General features: G+C 38.8%; 2 protein-coding genes across 6 annotated transcripts in view; one reads left to right on the forward strand and one right to left on the reverse strand.

The window, feature by feature from the left end:
• Positions 1 to 1,277: 1,277 nt before the first annotated feature.
• On the reverse strand, positions 1,278 to 14,138 carry toe1 (target of EGR1, exonuclease). 2 transcript variants are annotated; one of them, XM_059984169.1, is made up of 8 exons: positions 13,972 to 14,131; positions 13,107 to 13,279; positions 12,986 to 13,026; positions 12,443 to 12,539; positions 10,633 to 10,791; positions 8,857 to 9,116; positions 3,625 to 3,796; positions 1,278 to 2,485 (listed from the first exon to the last, which is right to left on the reverse strand). In XM_059984169.1, the coding sequence occupies exons 2-8, from the start codon at positions 13,215 to 13,217 to the stop codon at positions 1,802 to 1,804; spliced, it is 1,524 nt and encodes a 507-aa protein (XP_059840152.1). In that variant the 5' UTR covers positions 13,218 to 13,279; positions 13,972 to 14,131; the 3' UTR covers positions 1,278 to 1,801. The 2 variants fall into 2 exon arrangements, with proteins under 2 accessions (XP_059840152.1, XP_059840153.1); XM_059984170.1 differs by lacking the exon at positions 13,107 to 13,279 and having other exon boundaries at positions 13,972 to 14,138.
• Positions 14,139 to 14,197: 59 nt separating this feature from the next.
• Positions 14,198 to 19,760, forward strand: part of mutyh (mutY DNA glycosylase) — a 54,083-nt gene continuing 48,520 nt past the window's right edge. For 3 of the 4 annotated variants that reach the window (XM_059984164.1, XM_059984166.1, XM_059984168.1), the window contains exon 1: positions 14,198 to 14,326. In XM_059984164.1, coding sequence (XP_059840147.1) covers positions 14,210 to 14,326 — 117 coding nt within the window. In that variant the 5' untranslated portion in view covers positions 14,198 to 14,209. Of the gene's footprint in view, positions 14,441 to 19,760 lie in introns of all 4 variants that reach the window. The other variant, XM_059984165.1, reaches the window with a different exon arrangement.

The raw sequence follows: 19,760 nt of genomic DNA on the forward strand, positions 1-19,760 counted from the left end.
GTGAGTTTGCTGATGACACAAAGGTTGGGGGTGTTGTGGATAGTGTGGAGGGCTGTCAGAGGTTACAGTGGGACATTGATGGGATGCAAAACTGGGCTGAGAAGTGATGGATGGAGTTCAACCCAATAAGTGTGAAGTGGTTCATTTTGGTAGGTCAAATAGGATGGCAGAATATAGCATTAATGGCAAGACTCTTGGCAGTGTGTAGGATCGGGGGATCTTGGTGTCTGAGTCCATAGAACACTCAAAGCAGCTACACATGTTGACTCTGTGGTTAAGAAGGCATACAGTGCATTGGCCTTCATCAATCGTGGGATTGAGTTTAAGAGCTGAGAGGTTATGTTATTTAGGTCCCTGGTCAGACCCCACGTGGAGTACTGCGCTCAATCTGGTCACCTCACTACAGGAAGGACATGGAAACCATAGAAAGGGTGTAGAGGAATTTTACAAGGATGTTGCCTGGATTGGGAAACATGCCTTATTAGAATAGGTTGAGTGAACTTGGCCTTTTCTTCTTCAAACGACGGAGGATGAGAGGTGACCTGCTGGAGGTGCACAAGATAAAGAGAGGTTTTTCCCCAGGGCTGACATGACTAGCATGAGAGGGCGTAGTTTTAAGGTGCTCGGAATTTATTGTAGAGTAGATATCGGGTAAGTTTTTATTTTATGCAGTGAGTGGTGAGTGTGTGGATTGGGCTGCCAGTGGAAACAATAGGGTCTTTTTAGAGACTCCTGGATGAAAACATGGAGCTTAGAAAAATAGAGGGCAGTGGGTAAACCCAGGTAGTTCTAAGTAAGGACATGTTCAGCTCAAGGGCCTGTATTGTATATGTTTTCCATGTTTCTATTATTTTCAATGTAACCACCACTACTTGATAATTAATACAATCTTGAATTACCATCAATTAGCTTGTATGAATGTGGCTAATTATTCTGTGGCATACGTTACCTTGTGAATGAAATATTTCCACCATATAACCCACAAAGGATGATTGAACTCCCCAGCAAAGTTCATCTCTGACGTTGTGACCTTTAGAGCAGCCTACTCAAGCCACATGCCATCTACCTCCTCCACATGAGGCATAACCAATACTAAATGATAGGATACCAACATACAGGCTGGATTGTCCTTGTTTAAGCTTTACAATAGCCTGATTTAGGAATAACTATTGCTTCATGTCGAGTACAAATTTGGAGTAAGGATTGGAGGAAATTATTTCCTCACTTAAATTTTAAAAATACTGCTCTTTACCCTATGTATCAAAGAAATACAATGCGATTTTTAAAGTGCTTTATGATCAAATGACTTCAAAAACACAATACTGGAAATCCAGAGCGATACACACAAAATACTGAGGAACTCTTGGTCAAACACAACTCTATTCCTCTGCATAGACGCTGCTTGACCTGCTGAGTTTCTCCATTGTGTTTTGCTCCCAAATGCTTTCAAGGTGGATAAAGTAATTAAAAAAGCTACTCAAACAGCAAGCAATGTCCTGTGTGCAATATAAATAACTGGAAGATTAAATCTTTAAATTAATATCCAGAGTACCTCAAAGAAAAAGGCAGTCTATCGATACTTATGCTTTATCAGATTTCAATTTGAGGCTGTACTATTCATCACTTTCCAAATAAAAGTAAAATAATTGTGATATTTGCTTAGACCAGATATTTTGAAGTTAACTATCTTTTTTTTTTAAGAAATTTATCATTTACTTTAAACAAGACCATAAAAGGAAACGAGTGTTTTGGAAATCATTTATTTCTAAAACTATTTGCCATAAACTTTGTGGCCCAGATCTCAGTGTTTGCCCCACACCAATTCAATCTTAGCCTTGTGAGCTTTTGAAGATTTTGAAAAAGAACTTTTAGAAATCTGTAAGGGTATGGATTTCCCACTCAGATAAAGTTTATTACGGCAGTCTGGGAGCCAAGGATCTGTGGCTGTGCTATTATCGTTATTTTTCCACATCATAATATAAGCCATTATAAATCCAGTCATGAATGCATCAAATCCAGCACGGTGCGTACCTCCATCACATTTTTCCATTTTGTTCCTTTCCACAGTTTCATTTGCTGAACACATTTGATTCCCAGGATTATTTTCCTTTTTACTGTTGCTTAAGTCCTGCATATCTGTTCCTGAACAGTGATCATCTTCAGTGTTCTTTTCATGAATGGTGCCATTGGAAGCTTGTATATCACTTAAAAGCTTTCCCTGAACCTCTCTAGTGTCCATTTTTTCTGGTTGCTCATCGCTACTGCCACACAGCAACTTTTGTGGAGGGCCATCGTTAGGAGTCACATTATCTATTGACTCTGGTTCCACAGCACTATCACTCAAATCCACTGCCTGCTGCTTCCGTCGTCTTCTGGCCTTTCTCCTCTTTCTCTTAACATCCTTGATCTGTTCATCTTCGTCAATGATGAGGTCAATATTGTGTGACTGTGTGCATTTCATTCCATTACGACACCATCCATAAGCCTTTAAAAAGACATCATAAGAACATTAACATGAGAAAGTCTGCAGATGCTGGAAATTTAAACACACACAAAATGCTGGAGGAACTCATCAGGCCAGCTAGCATCTAGGAAAAGAATATAGTCTACCTTTACATCGTGTGTGTTGCTCACGAGAACATTAACAGTAGTAGGCTACTTGGCTCTGTTTTACACAACTTAAGTGTTTGACTTTGTACCTCAGTATTGCTTTCCTATACTAACCAAATTAGATCAAAAATAATCTGATCTGTCTTGACTTTACTCACTGAGCGTTCATCAGTACAGAATTCCAAACACAGTAAAGAAATTTCTCATTTTGTTTCTGTGTGGCCAAGGTCTTATTCTGAGGCCTGACTTCAGTGGCAGAGAGTGCAACCTTTAGAAACAATATCCCACCATCAAACTACATAATTTATTAAGCTTCAATGAGACCATCTTGTACTGGAGAATTTGGTGTTGAATAGTCAAGTTCTCCTCACAAAACAACCACTTCCACCCCAGTGGTGTCACAGGAGTTGCCAGTGACAAATAGCTCAATGTGGGACTGCATTAGGAACTCCAGCTTCAGTTTTTCTTGCAGTTTACTCTTGAAGCCTTCCCTAAAGGGTGGGTATATCAACAAGGCAGTTGAGGTTGAGATCAGAATTTTCCTTCTCGATGAACTGCCAACCCCCATCTACCTGAAGCAACTGGTTTTAAGGCACCAGTAACTCATCTTTGCCCCTTCTCCTATCAGTAGAAACGTTCTACTGTGAAGACCAGGAGCTGGATTTGAGTTGTTAGAGGCTATTTGAGACGCATGCAATTGGGAGAATTTAATAGGCAGTGGGAGCTTATCCCAACCACCCCCTAGCCATAACAACTTTAAGGAATCAATTATTAAATCAATACCCATATTGTATGCCACAAGAGTCATGCTGTGATATTCTGAACACATAATCCGCAATTCTTCATACCCATCAGAAAAACGTATACAAAGATATCTGGCTATTACTCCCATGGATTGATTGTTTCAGGGATTTTATTCAGAAATTTTAGAGTAAACCACTTATGGTCTAAGTCATTTCAAGGGAGGAATTTTATGGAAAAGGGTACAAATTTCACCAAAGAGGTTATACTCACAGAAAATTGTTCACATATTTCGACTTTTTTCTGTTCTGTTACATCCTTGTCCGCCTCAGGGAGGTTGCAGTAGCGATAATCAATATAATCCACAAATCCCTGTCGGTAATTGCAGAACTCAATGGAGAGATGGCTGTTATTCGCATCAGTTAATTTGGTATTCTCTCTTCTGCTGTAAATTGAAGCAAATAAACCTTGCATCCTTAATTCTTTACGATTTCAGGCAATAATAAAAATAGGGTATACAAACAATCTACAAGCCACTAGAGGTCAATAAAGAGCTATGCAACAGAAACAAAAGGTGTTATTTCCTCAATGAATTCCGGAAAAGCACCAGGTCCAGATGGGTATACAGTTGAATTTTTCAAGTTTTTTTCTTCTACTCTTTCTCCTTGGTTATGTAGGGTTTTTGAAGAAGCAATTAGATTAGGTAAATTACCACAATCATTTTATAGAGCTTCTATATCTCTAAGTTTATAAAAGGATAAAGATCCTACTGATTGTGTATCCTATAGACCGATATCCTTGTTGAATGTAGATTCTAAGATCTTTTCTAAGATACTGGTGACCAGGTTGGAGAAGGCATAACCTCAAATTATCTCTGATGACCAAACTGGATTTATTAAAAACCATTATTCATTTTAATATTAGGAGATTAACGAATATTGTTTATACTCCTTCACGTAGCACCCCAGAATGTGCCAATTCATTAGTTGTTGAGAAAGCATTTGATAAGAGTTGAATGGCCATATTTATTTGCTGTGCTTGAGAAATTTAACTTTAGTCCAACATTTATATCTTGGATTAAATTGATATATCACACTCCAGTAGCCTCGGTTCTTACTAATAACCAAAGATCTCCCTTTTTCCCCCCGCTTATTTTGGGGTACCAGGCAAGGTTGTCCTCTTAGTCCATTACTAATCGATATTGCCCTGGAACCTTTAGCAGTTGCTATTAAGAGAATCACCTAATATTTTTGGCATTACTCGTGGGATGGATATACATAAGTTATCATTATATGCAGAGGACTTGTTATTATACATTTCTAATCCTGAGAAATCCATTCCTGCAGTTATATCACTGTTGGCTCAGTTTAATAATTTTTCTGGTTACAAATTGAACCTTAATAAGAGTGAACTGTTTCCCCTAAATATGCAGGTTCTAATTTATGGAAATTTACCTTTTAGATTAGTTACTGATCACTTTATATACTTAGGCATTAAAATTACAAAAAAACATAAGAATTTATTTAAGGCTAATTTCTTACCTTTAATAGATCACATTAAACATTTGTTTACTAAATGGTCACCACTGTCTCTGTCACTGATAGATCAGATCAATGCTATTAAGATGATTATTTTACCTAAATTTTTATATATATTTCAAGCAATACCAATCTTTATTTTGAAATCCTTTTTTGATAATGTTGATTCAAAAATTTCTTCATATATATGGCAGAATAAAAATCTTAGGTTAGGTAAAAGATATTTACACAAGTCTAAAAAGGAAAGTGGACTGGCATTGCCGAATTTTAAATTTTATTATTGGGCAATTAATATCTGATAGTTGAAATGCTGGTTATGGGATTTGGATTTATCTTTTAGTCCTCATTGGGTAAATTTGGAAACCAAATCTGTACAGGGTTTTCATTGGGTTCTATTTTAGGGACTTCTCTTCCCTTTGCTTTTTCTAAATTGCATAAACAAATTGACAATCTGATAGTTAAATACACTCTACGCAAATGGTTTCAATTTTGGAAATTCTTTGGGTTGAATCAATTTGTTTTAGCAATTCCTATTATATCTAATTTCTTTTTTCATCCCTCTGTTATGGACCAAGCCTATTTAGCTTGGAAGACTAAAGGTATACTAGGATTTTCCGATTTATTTTTGGATAGTTGTTTCATGTCTTCTGAACAATTATCTAATAATTTGCCCAGATCCCATTTTTTTATTTTTAGATATTTACAGATTAGGAACTTTTTAAACACTGTACTTCCTACCTTTCCAAATCTGGATTCTAGAGGTATTTTGGAGAAAATTTTAGAATTAAATCCTTTTCAGAAAAGTGTAATAGCAAATGTTTACAATATAATTATGAAAATACATTCAGAGGTTTCTTATAAAATTAAGAATGATTGGGAAAGGGAACTTAAGTTTACTATTCCTACTGAGAAATGGGAAAAAATTCTTCAATTAGTTAATTCATCCTCTATATGTTCCAAACATTTGTTGATACAGTTTAAAGTTGTGCACAGGGCTCATATGTCCAAGGATAAATTAGCTCGTTATTATTCCCATATAAATCCTATTTGTGACAGATGTCATTCTGAGACAGCCTCTCTAACTCATGCCACTACTGGCACCACTCTTTTGGTCACGTCAGTCTTTTGGTCATGTCAGTCTTTGGAAAAATATTGGAAAGATATCTTCAATATTATTTCTATGGTATTGAGTATTGATTCACAACCTCGCCCTATCACCGCAATTTTTGGTTTACTAATGATAGAGCCAATTCATTTAACTCCTTCAGCTTGTTGGATGATTGCATTTCTTACATTAATGGCTAAAAGATCTATTTTGTTGAATTGGAAAGAGATTAATTTCCCCTACCACATTTCATTGGTTTTCTCAAACTATGTTAAGTTTAAATTTGGAAAAAATTTAGAAGCATCATATATGATCCCTCTATTAAATCTGAAAAGACTAGGAGGCCATTTATGCAATATTTTCATATGATGTAATTTGACCTTTTTCCAAACCCATTTCTTTTTGTTTCTGATTATATACATGTACAGAGGATTGGAGTTGATGACATTAATGATTCTTTTTCTTTTCTCAGATATTATAAACAGCCCATGTTTCTTTTGTTTTGTTTGGGGTATATAATTTTTTTTTCTTTTTTCATATTGTTACACCTAGTTTTCTTGTCCTGTATACATTATATTTGTATCATGTATGATTTTGAGAGACATTTCTTTTGTACCTATTGTTTATATATTCAGCTACATTAACTTTTAATTTTGTAATCCCATTAATTATTTTTTGTTATCTTAATATGTTGATATCAATAAAAAGATTGAAAAAGGGGAAAAAGGCTATGCAAAACTCAAAACAACTAGCATCTTACCACTCCCGATTTTCACTGAAACTGCGCAAGTTATTTTGTGGAAATATCTATCTTGCAGAAATTGACCCAAAAAATACTGTGTAGAATATATGAGAGCCTAGAGCAACAGCTTTTTCAAAAATACATTCCTCTGGGCAGATGCTTTAATATTTTACTATCTATTGATAATAGCTCATATCATGTGTGTGGGAGCACAACAATTTTACCACTCATTGAGAGCATCCAGACAGAAAAGACACCTGCATTAGATTATTGTTTTGACTACATTCTGCCTTCAATACTACAATTCCATACAAACTGATCTCCAAACTCCTAGATCTAGGATTCCTCATCCTTATTTGCTAATTAATCTTTGACTTTGTGAACAACAGACTGTAATCAGTAAGGATAGGCAGCAATACCTCCATTATGATTATGCTCAACAGTGGTGTTCCACAAGGCTGCCTCCTCAGCCCCTAATCAACTCTGTACGCTCATAACTGCATTTACAACTTCGCATGATACCACCCCAATGAGCTGGTTCTCAAATAAAGATGAATCAGAGTACATAAAGGAGGTAGAGAGCCTAGTGACACGGTGTTATGACAACAATCTTTTCTGCAATGTCAGGAAAACAAAAGAGCTGGTTGTTGACTAGTGGGGTGGTGCCCATGCTGCTGTATACATAATGGTGTTGAGATCGTAAGCCTGAGAGCTTCAAGTTCCCAAGAGTGAATATCACTAATAGTCTCTCATGGGCCAACCATACAGACAGAGCAGCCAAGAAAGCTCACCAGCGCCACTTCAACCTCGACACACTGTGGCTTATGGCAACTGCTCTGCCTGGGAGTGCACAAAAATGCGGAGTTATGGACACAGCACATCACAGGAACCAGCCTCCTCTCTGCTTACACTTCTTGCTGCCTCAGTAAAGCAGCCAGTATAATCAAAAACCCCACCCATTGCAGACATTCTCTCTTCTCCCTTCAGGCAGAAGATACAAAAGCTTGAAATCACATAGCACCAGGCTCAAGGACAGCTTCCACCGATTTTGTGGAATTCATCGCCGTAGGCGGCCGTTGAGGTCAAGTCATTGGGTATATTTAAGGCAGAGGTTGACAGATTCTTGATTAGTCAGGGCATGAAGGGGTACAGGGAGAAGGCAGGAGATTGGGGCTGAAAGAGAAATGGACCAGCCATGATGAAATGGTGAAGCAGACCTGTTGGGCCAAATGGCCTAAATTCGCTCCTATATCTTATGGTCTTCTATCGTGCTGTTAAAACACCGTTGAATGGTTCCCTATTACAAGATAAACACTTAATCTTGCAATTTAACTTGATTTGACCTTGCACCTTGTCAACCTGCACTTTTTCTGTAATTGTAACATTTTATCCTGCACTTTTGTTTTGCATTGCTTTATTGCAATGCACTGCTATAATCAATTGATCTGTATGAACAGCATTCAAGACCAGTTCTTCACTGCAACTTGGTACATGACTCTTTTGATTATTTTGCATGCTGAAAATGCATTAGCCGCAGCCATTAGCAACATGTTTTAACTCCAGCTTTTCCGCAATTTATAAAAATATTCATGCTTGCACCCCCCACACCACATCCAAATAGATCAAAAATGGATTTTAAACATAAAAGATTCCCATTATTTTTCTATTGTAGCCAGCACAGTAGTGTAGTGGTTAGTGGAATATTACTGCATAATAGGGCAGTTAAAGGATATGGGGAAAAGGCAGGTATGTAGAGTTAAGTCCATGGTCAGGTCAGCCATGATCTTATTGAATTCTTATGTTCATAATACAGCACCAGCTGTAAGAGTGGGGTTCAACTCCCACCATTGTCCATAAAGAGCTTGTATGTTCTTCCCGGACCACATGTGCTTCTTCTGAGTGCTAACATCTCATATCACATTCCAAAGACATACAAATTCAGGTTTAATGAGCTGTGGGCATGCTGTTGCACCAGAAGTGTGGAGACACTTGTAGGCTGCCCCCTCCTGCACAATTCTCACTGATTTGATTTGATTTATTTTTTCGTACGATAAACAAAGTCAATCTTTAGATTTTTATCTTTGGTCCTTTAACTCAGGAGAACATCTCATACTACTTACCACTTTTTGTAGGCATATTCCAAGTAGGACGACATAAAGCGAGTCTCAAATTCTGAGACATACTTGGTATCATAAATCCCAGCTGGAAACATCTCAGATAGGTCAGCTGTGAAGGTCATAAGTTGGTCTGGTAGGTGAGCATAAAAACACTGGTACAGGAATGCCAAATCAATTAGTCCATTATGAAGAACTAAAGGCTTCTTTGACCGAATGATTTCTAGAAAGAGAGCTCTAATATTCTGACCACGACATTCATAAAGCTGTAATGAAATGTAAAAAGATAATCAATTGTTTAAGCAATTGAGTTAAATTATTTACATTCAAGTCTGCACACTTATTGGAATGAAGGGCTCCTTTATTTTTTATTGTCAAATGGACCCTTTATAGATATTACTTGGACAGCACCCTGGACTTATGCTTTACGTTACAAGTCTATTTATAACTTCACAAACCTTCAAAAACTACAAATAGTCAATTGGTCTCAGACACGCACTTTGAGATCCTTCACTTCAACAATATCCCACAGCCCAAAAATGCAGAACTTTGAAAGTAAGCATGGTTTAGCTTAGTGATTGATCACATCTGACAATGGTTTCTGAAGTGGAACACACTCACAGGAAGCCTGGTAAATGACAGTGGGACTATATAGAGCTGTGCTGTACTACAGAATGGAGCTAATCTTCAGAACTACACACTAGGCCTTTAGTTACCCAAGCTTTGGTCAAGCTGTAGTATGTAGATGATGTTTGTATTTGTGTCAAACTCCAAATATTGTATGTTTCAGTGAAAGCATCAACAAGAGAACGGATCATATTCTCAACATCAAACACAAGTCCTATGTCAATCTGCCTCTGCAACATCACATTGCCCTTGTATAATAAAGATTGAAAGTTAAACCCTGGAAAGCAAAGACCACTTCTCATATAACAGATGAAAGCAGACATTGATGATGAAATTCACCACCGCCTTGTGACCCAGCATGCAGCCTTTGGTCAAGAGGAAAGGCATTTGAAAAATCAATACCACAGATTTGCCACAATATTCATGGTCTATCAAGCAGTGATATCCACCCTCCTTTATTGCTAAGATTGAGATCACTTGCAAGATGCTTAAGGAGCATATCAGCAATGCTCTCTCTACAAATATCCTCCAAATTCATCAAAAGGATAACAGAACCAAAATCAGTGCCCTCAGCCAGGACAACATCCCAGTATCGAGGCCCTGTTTATGTTATGTTCAGCAGACGTCCTCTGTTGCGTGCCCTATACAACACTTGAAACAGACTCACTATTCCGAGTTCATTAAAAAGGCTCATCAGGTGGACAAAGGAAAATATCCAAGGAAATGCTCAAAAGCTCGCAGAAGAAATGTAACATTGTTACCTACTCATGAGTATTTCTGGCCCATGACTACTCAAAGTAGAGAAGGGGCATGAGGAATGACATTGAGAATATAGAGGTCAAGCACTGGGAAAGAGTCCAGGTCACAAACTACAGACTTGCTTGCTCCAATCAACCTGCTCCATGACCTCACTGGCCTCTCAGAAACCACAAAACCAGACTTGGAAGCAGGTCATCCTCGAACCCAAGGGACTGCTCAAGACTTTCATCTAACCTGCATCAAATGCAGCAATAAGTAGATTTCACAGAAGTCAGTGAAGTCTTCTCTTGCAATGTGATTGAAACAGCATGGAACGAGAAAGGTTTGAGAAACAAATTCTGAAAGATTAAATTTTACACAGATGGAAAGTAAGAGTTGAATGAAGTCTGCTGTTACCTTGTCATTCCCCCTCTGGTATGGAATCCCTTTAGCATACTGTTTATTGAAGTCAAAGCCATGCTGGACCAGGAACTGAACAGATTGTGGCTCAATTATATATTCATCCATGCACAGCAGCGTGAGGTTGTACACCTGGCTCAAATACGTACTACCTGGCTGAAATAATTACAGCAGGAATTAGCTGATCAGTAAACATACAACATGGATTATAAATAACTATAATCCCATTACAATATCCCCATGGTGCAAACATTCCATTTTAAAATATGTTGTAAATTCCTGTTTACAGAAAATAATGAGAAAATGCATTATGAAAGTCCTAACACTTTGGGAATATTTGACAATACAGGCAACACTACATTGGCACACAAACAAGAGAAAATCTGCAGGTGCTGAAAATCAAAACAATACATATAAAATGCTGGAGAAACTCAGCAGGCCAAGCAGCATCTATGGAAATGATGCTGTGTGGCCTATGGAACAAACAGTCAACGTTTTGGGGTGAGACCCTTCATCAGGATGGGCCAATGAAATAAGAAGTCAGAGGAAGAAGTACAAGGTGATAGGTGATACCTGTAACTGGGAGAAGGGAAGGGGTTAAGTAAAGAGCTGGGAAGTCGATTGGTGAAAGAGATAAAGGGCTGGAAAGGGGGAAATCTGATAGGGCAGGACAGAAGGCCATGGACAAAAGGGAACACTATAGTGTGTGATTTTCAAATCCCAATAACAGCTGGTAAAACAGCACCACCTACCTCCATAGAGTGTTAATGGTAGCTGCTTGCCCAACCGTTGTGAACCTCAGTATCATAATCAGCAGCCAAGGATCACTATCCCCCTTTCAATTCCTATCTCCAACACAAATTTACTTGTGCAACATAAATCTTTCACTTGATATGATCTACTGTCAAGTGACTTCAGTAGAAAACATCTGATCACTTGACCAAGGTTGCCCCAAGAACATAGTCTCATGCCACTACTGGCACCACCACCATCCCCTCCCTCCCATCACCGGTACTGGCTCGTTCACAAACTCTTCCCCTCAACCATTCACAAACCCTTCTATCTTGACCCATATTCTCTAGTTGTCTTGTGCATATGAACAATACACAAACCTTTAGCCGTTTCCAAACAACAAAACAACACTGGCAAAGGAAAATGTGAGCATCACCACAATCTGGCCAGAACGGAGAGGTACTTTTAATGAGAGCAAAATGGAAACCATAGGAGTAAAGTTTAAAACAAAAATAGGTGAGTTTGAGCTTTAGTTGCTCTTGTCATCCATCCTCTCTTCCTTGTTCTCCATTTCCTAATTGAGAAAACAGACCTAACTCAGAACTGTTACCCCCAAATGCTTGTTAAAACTATTCTCACATCATTCAGGGCAAAGGTGAAATGAAGCACAATTCTACATTGACCTAAGTTCATACAGACATCTGGGAGACCTCCCTGCATTATCCATCTTCCTTTCCATTGCTTTCTCTTCCTGTCCAATAAAAGACCCACAAATTGACCATTATAAAAATGGAGATAGATTGATATTTTTAAAGTATTTAGTTTATATAATTTTTGCAGACATTGGGGTCACGGCAAAGCCCCAATCAATGCCAGGACTTTTAAGGGATAAGAGATAATGAATGTGCTTTGAAACACAATAAAACCAGGCTCTAGATATGTTACAACACTGAGACCAAACATGAACAAGTGACCACATTTCAGGTGACCTCATCTCACAATGTGGTGAAAAGTAAAGCAACTTATTTCAGGGCTTCTCTGAAGAACCAAAAGATATAAAATAAAAGGCCCTTACTTTGTCTAAAAGCTCTTTGAAACTTGCAACCCCAAGAGACAGAATGGAACGAGTTCTGGCAGCCTGACATATTGCTTTATATCGATCTTCAACTGATCTGTGAACACAAATCATTCAATCTATCATTAGAAATAGATACTTCACCCTTTAATGCAGACAAAAGAGAAAAACCAAGTTAAGGGAAATTTCTCTCTCCCTTTATGCTACTGAGTACAAGATTTGACTTTATCCTGCTTGGTGAGGGGTTAAAGCAGCAAGTAATCAATGATTTGGCTTGACACTGATTGATTATAATTTATTTTAATGAGGAACTTAAGATAATTAGCAATCACTAAGGAACAATTTTGGTGAAAATAAGGGGTGCAACACCCAATAAAATTCCCTGTATCAGTTATGCTCCATTTTCAAGTAACCTGATGTAGAGCAAATAATTAGGAATGGCTCAATCCTCTTCTCTACAGCCACCAACCTTCTTCATAACACTCAAGCACATCTCCAGCACAACACCACAGCTGATTAATTATAACACAATTTTCTACTCACTGTGCCAGTAAAGCTTTTCGTGCCCCAAGTCCACTAAGTTCCTGTGTGGAGAACATACAAATATAAATACTTTTATTTTAAATATTATCACAAAACTCTTTAAAACAAATACAGCACTCACAGTATCAAGGGCTATGAAACTCGCTGTCCTTACTGCAAGCAGCATAGACGGCCATATCTCTTTAAAATTGTCAATGTGAACATCAACGACAGGAATTTTCATTAAGGACATCTTTAGCAGATGCTCAAACAAAAATGTTATACTTAAATGCACTTTTCCTCATGGAGTGAAACCTAGAAATTGTTAAATAAAATAAACAGTTAAGTGTTAATTTTTAATGCAATTAGAATCTATTACAAGGCAATTTATCCGTTTTAAAACTACAGCATTTTTATTTAAGAAAATCTAACTTTAATTCTATATTGTTTAATTTCACACAAAGAGCAACTATTGTCACTGTAAACTGCTTCCACTTTGCTTTCTTTACCAATTCAGGTCCCCAACAGTGTAATACATACATGGTATATTTTCTCAGGATTCAAATTTAGTAGTAGATTCTTTTTATTCTAAATAACCTCAGAATTTACGTCAATGCCACGCAAAGTAGAGTGACTAGCGTTTTACGAGGCATCATTTATTCTCTGTATAAATGAACCAGTTCATATCAAAGTACTTTTCCTTAAATATAAGTTCAAAAATAACAAAATAAAAATAATTTTCCGCATTTGCAGCAAACCCGTTTTATTAACTTTACTAATTTACAATTCTATCATTTAAACAATTACAGAAAATACAAACGTAGGCAACTGCTTTTAACATTGTGTAGCTCAAGTGCACAGGTGTGTTAACGTAAAAGGTAGACTAAATGCCTTCCCCTCTTGCTTCACTCCTGTCTGCTTCCTCATTTCCATTCTTTCCCTATTCCCCTCTTCACTCTGGTCTTCCACCCTCCTCCCCACTTTACTCCCCCTGCCCTTCTCCTCACCTTCAACTTTCTGGTAGCAGTTGTCCTTTCTTTCTCGTTTCCACGTTTCCCAACCCTCTCCTTCCGCTGCTCCTCCTCCTCTCGTCAGTACAACTACCAAATGATGAATTCCTCGAATCTTGCACTAACAACTACCAGGTGGGAGAAAGAATGATCTCCCCCTCCGGCCTGACTCCAGCCCGCATGGTCGCCAGGAAACGACCAGCTCGGGTCCTTTCTCTCCGCGAGTCGCGCTCTGATGAGGAACGGCGCAGGCTCAGCTTTCGGCGCCACGGCAAGTCAACTTCAACAGCTTTGTGCGAAAGATTGTCGCCCTCACCTTTCCTTTCTCCCGACCACAAGTGTAGCGGAACCCGTGAGTACTCTCTCACTGGCGTACGGACAAACTGCTCTTTGGGGTCATTCTTTAACGAATAAAGTCGGTGGTGTTACCCACTTGTAACATTTCTCACTCGGTACTGCTGCAAAGGTACGGTGTCCTGCAGATGTTCAACTGGCTCCCTAGCTTCGTTATTTTCAATGGCAGCTGAGATGTAAAATAATTTGACAACTTTTAACACAAACACTTAATAATTTCACGTATCCTGTACCCTTCAATACCTGGGTTCGATTTACATATGTGGTTGTGGAGCTCATCTGCAAGCCCAAAATGAAATCCTGATGCTGAGGAGTCATCACGTGTATAATGGTGGGCTCCCGAACTATTTGTTCTAGGTCCTCACAACTTGAAAAGTGAGAAAATGAACGTGAATGAAGTTGCAGAGAGGGGTTGGTGGAGAGAACAAAATGAATGAATGAAAGTATAAAGACCAAGATTGTTCAGGTGAAATAAACAATCTTGCACTTGATGTCATCCCAGATTAAATGCAAAAGAGTTATCCTGAGGAGAGTAAAGACAAGATGATGAAAGGGAGACGTAGAGAAATAACAAATGCAATTTTAGAATAATGAGATGCAGAGCACACCAGTGAATGGAAAGGTGAAATAACAGATTACTACAAGTATTCAACACTTAAGGCTACATCTGTCGGGAGAGGGAGTGGAAAGGGAGCTGTGTTAAAGTTGCACGTGAATGGGGGAAGGGAGAGGGGGCTTCTTTAATGTTGCTCATCAATGATGGTGAAGCAGATTGTTCGAAAACATAGTTATGTGGAATTATTGAATTCAGTATTGAGTCCCAAGGTCTGTAACATGTCTAGATGGAAGAAGACAGATGCAGTACTACTCTCTGAACTTTATGTTGGGCTTTCTTGGAATAGCCAAAGCCATTAGTCAGAATGGAATGGATGGAGATTTAAAGTGAGAGGTAACTGGAAGTTCAGAGTCATCCTTGCAAATGGAGATTGGTGCCCAATCTGCAAAGTGTCTCCAAAGCTTCTGTTTCTTTTAAATTTCAGATTCCTAACATTTGTAGATTTTGCTTTAATAAGATGTTAGTTAAAATTATAGAATTTGCTGGATTAGAGAAGATCAAATTGGGAAACATATTGTGTAATTAAATAGACTTCTTTTACTCTTTTTGTTGATTTATTGCCCAATCCGGATTGCCCGTAAGAAAGTGGGAGTAAACCACCTACTTGAACAACTGTAGATACTCTCAGAACTCTGTTCAGTTGTGATTCTGGCCAAGTAAAAGAAAGGAAAAGCAAGTGTATCTTTGCTATCCATGGCCTTAGTGATAGTGGTTGCAGGTTTTGGCAAGGCTGTTGGACTAACCTCGCTGAGTGGCTGTGGAATATTTTATGGAATATGCACAGCGGTGACTGAGCAGTAATTATTAAAGCTTTAAGTATTGGTGGATCAGATATCAATCAAGTGGGCTGCTTTGTCTGGAATAGTGTAAAGACTCCTGAGTATTGATGAAACTACACTCATATTTCATTGTATCTTGACATGTGCCTAGTGCGAACAAGAAAGAATATTACTCAACACATTTTATCTCTGCTGATTTTCTCGTAAAGTTCTTAAAGGGCTAAAAGAAGACATGAGGTTGCACTAAAAGACAAAGTGAAGGAGAATCCTATGGACTTCTACAGATATATTAAGAGCAAAAGGGACAGAATTGGTCCTCTGGAAGACCAGAGTGATCATCTATGCATGGAGCTGAAAGAGATATGAGCAACCTTAAATTGATTTTTTGCATCTATACTTGGGAGATGGGCAGAGTCTATAGAGTGAGATCATGGACCATATACGGATTTCAGAGGAGGAGGTGCTTGCAGTCTTAGGGCAAATTGGGTGGATAAATACCCAGGCCCTTAGCAAAGATATTTAAAACATCCTTAGCCACAGGTGAGATGTTAGACGATTGGAGGATAGCTAATGGGATTCCGCTGTTTAAGAAGGGCTCTAAGAATGTTAGACTGATGATCCTGACGTCAGTAGTAGTTAATTTATTGGAAGGTATACTATGGGACTGGATATATAAGTATGTGAATAGTCACCATGACTTTGTGCGTGGTAGGTCACGTATAACCAATCATAGAGTTTTTTGAGGAAATTACCAGGAAAGTTGATGAAGGAAAGGCAGTGGATGTTGTCTATGCGTACTTTAGCAAGGCATTTGACAAGGTCAAGAGTTTCAGTCACTTGGCATTCAAGGTGAGGTAGTAAGTTTGATTCGACAGTGGCATTAGGGAGAAGCCAGAGAGTGGTAGTAGATGGTTGCTTCTCTGACTGGAGGCTGGTGACTAGTGGTGTGCCACAGGGATCGGTGCAAAATCCATGGTTGTTTGTCATCTATAACACCAATCTGGATGATAATGTGGTCAACTAGATCAGTAAATATGCAGATGACACCAGGGGAGGGGGTATTAGTGGACAGTGAGGAAGACTGTCAATACTTGTAGTGGGATCCGGATCAACTGGAAAAGTGGGCTGAAAAATGGCAGATGGAATTTAATGCAGACTTTGGGAAGACAAACCAGCTACGACTTGCACGATGAGTGGTAAGGCACTGAGGAGTATGGTAGAACAGAAGGATCTGGAAATACAGATCCATAATTCCTTGGAAGTGGCATCACATGTAGATAGGGTCATAAGGAAAGCTTTTGGTGATTTGGCCATAAATCAAAATATTGAGTACAGGGGATAAGATGTTATGTTGAAGTTTTATAAGATTGGTGAACCTAATTTAGAGTATTGTGTGCATTTTCAGTCACCTACCTACAGGAAAGATGTCAATAAGATTGAAAGAGTACTCAGAAATTTACAAGGATTTTGCCAGGACTTGGGACTTGAGTTACAGGGAAAAGTTGAATAGTTTAGGGACTTTATTTCCCAGACCATAGAAGAATGAGGCATGATTTGATAGAGGTATGCAGAATTATGAGAGTTATAGATAGGGTAAATACAAACAGGCTTTTTCCGCTAAGGTTGGGTAAGACTAGAGCTAGAGGTCATGGGTTAAGGTTGAAACATGAAATGTTTAAGGGGAACATAAGAAGGAACTCGGGTTCTATGACTTTATGACTTAAATTCATGCTACCCTCCTAACTTCCCCACAGTGATTTAAAAATTTAAATAATAAACACAAGATTCTGCAGATGCTGGAAATCCAGAGCAACACACACAAAATGCTGGAGAAACTCAACAGGTCAGGCAGCATCTCTGAAACTGAATAGACAGTCGAGATGAGTCTTCAGGACTGGACTGGAGAGAAAGGAGGACTGGCTAGAAGGTGATAAGGTGAAGCCAGATGGGTGGGAGGGTAAAAGGCTGGAGAAGAAGGAATGTGATAGGAGAGGAGAGTGGACCATGGATGAAAGGGAAGTAGGAGGGACACCAGGGGGACATGATAGGCAAATGAGGAAGAGAAGTAAGAGTCCAGAGCGTGCAATGGAAGAGGAGGAAAGATGGAGGCAAAAAATTATTGGAAGGAGAAATCAATGTTCATCCATTAGTTTGGGGCTACCTAAAAGAAATATAAGGTGTTGTTCCTCAATCCTGAGAGTGGCCACATTGTGGCTAAAGAGGAGGCCACGGATTGTGTCTGAACAGGAATGGGAATGGCAATTAAAATGGTTGGCCACTGGGAAATTCTGCTTTTGGAGGATGGAGCAGAGCTGCTCAGCAAAGGAGTCCCCAAATTTACATCAGGTCTCACCAATATTGATTTTAAATATTTTTTCTTAACTGAGGAAGCTCGGTAAGGTTTGAAATAGAGTGTACGGCCTGGAGCTGGGGCACAAACCCATGATCAACTCCATTGCTTCTCTCCGATTGAGGGCACAAGCCCACAATTGACTCCACTACTTCTCTCTGACTGAGGTGTTGAGGGAGCAAGGTTGAAGGAGATGAAGACGAGAGGAGAGTGAGTGGGTGTTTGGCACCATTTGCCTGCGTTTGACCGATCTTCCTCTCCCTTTTGCAAGCTGCTTTTGGAGAAAAGTGCAGGAGCCTTGGGATACACATTGTAAGGATTGATCAGAGTTGGGTCAGAACCAGTTTATACTGGTTAAAAGCGGTTTAAACTGGTTAAAACCTGTAGAACTGGTGTATACTGGTTAAAAGCGGTTTAAACCAGATTTTACCTGTATAAATCCATCCCCTCCGGTCTTCTCTTATCATTTCTCATTTCCCCCTTCCCCTCCTAATTTCAAATCTCTTAGAATCTTTCCTTTCAGTTAGTCCTGACAAAGGGTCTCGGCCCGAAACGTCGACAGTGCTTCTCCCTATAGATGCTGCCTGGCCTAACTGTGTTCCACCAGCATTTTGTGTGTGTTGTTACCAGTATAAAGCAGAACAAACCAGTACAAACCAGGTTAAACCAGTTTATACCAGTTTTTACCAGTATACAGCGGTTTTCACCAGAATAAACCAGTTTTTACCAGTACAAACCAGTATAAACCAGTTTGTAGAGTTTTTACCAGTATGAACCAGTTTTTTTTTTAGCAGTTTGTACCAGTATAAACCAGTTTTTAACTGTATAAACCAGTTTTTACCAGTATGAACTAGTTTCTTTTACCAGTTTGTACCAGTATAAACTAGCTTTTACCTCGGGTCTTCTATCATTTCTCATTTTGTATGTGTGTGTTGTTTAAAATAGTTTTTACTAGTATAAAACAGTACAAACCAGTACAAAGGATAAACCAGTATAAACCCACCCCCTCGGGTCTTCTCCTATCATTTCTCATTTCCCCCTCCCCCTCCTACTTTCAAATCTCTTAGAATCTTTCCTTTCAATTAGTCCTGACGAAGGGTCTCAGCCCGAAACGTTGACAATGCTTCTCCCTAAAGGTGCTGCCTGGCCTGCTGTGTTCCAGCAGCATTTTGTGTGTGTTGTTTAAACCAGTTTTTACCAGTATAAAACAGAACAAACCAGGTTAAACCAGTTTTTACCAGTATACAGTGGTTTTTACCAGTATAAACCAGTTTGTATCAGTTTTTGCCAGTGCAAACTAGTATAAACCAGTTTTTAACAGTATAAACCTGGTCCTGACGAAGGGTCTCGGCCCGAAATGTCGACAGTGCTACTCCCTGTCGATGCTGCCTGGCCTGCTGTGTTCTACCAGCATTTTGTGTGTGTTGTTATACTGGTTTATGCTGGTAGAAACTGGTTTATGGTGGTTTATACTGGTAAAAACTGGTTCAGCTTAAAACCGGTTTAAACTGGTTAAAACCAGTTTATACTGGTTTAAACTGGTTAAAACCAGTTTATACTGGTTTAAACCTGTCAGAACCAGTTTATACTGGTTAAAAGTGGTTTAAACCAGCTTTTACCTTTATAAATCCATCCCCTCCTATCTTCTCTTATCATTTCTCATTTCCCTCTCCCCCTCCTAATTTCA

The sequence above is a fragment of the Hypanus sabinus genome, chromosome 11 (genome assembly GCF_030144855.1).
Source record: "Hypanus sabinus isolate sHypSab1 chromosome 11, sHypSab1.hap1, whole genome shotgun sequence".
NCBI classification, from domain to species: domain Eukaryota; kingdom Metazoa; phylum Chordata; class Chondrichthyes; order Myliobatiformes; family Dasyatidae; genus Hypanus; species Hypanus sabinus.

Coding starts and splice junctions, on each gene's coding strand:
- toe1 (XM_059984169.1), bottom strand. CDS start 13,217: ATGTCCTTAATGAAAATTCCTGTCGTTGATGTTCACATTGACAATTTT. Junction 10,792..12,442: donor TCAAAGAGCTTTTAGACAAA/GTAAGGGCCTTT, acceptor TAATTATTTCAG/CCAGGTAGTACGTATTTGAG. Junction 2,486..3,624: donor AAATATGTGAACAATTTTCT/GTGAGTATAACC, acceptor GTCTTTTTAAAG/GCTTATGGATGGTGTCGTAA.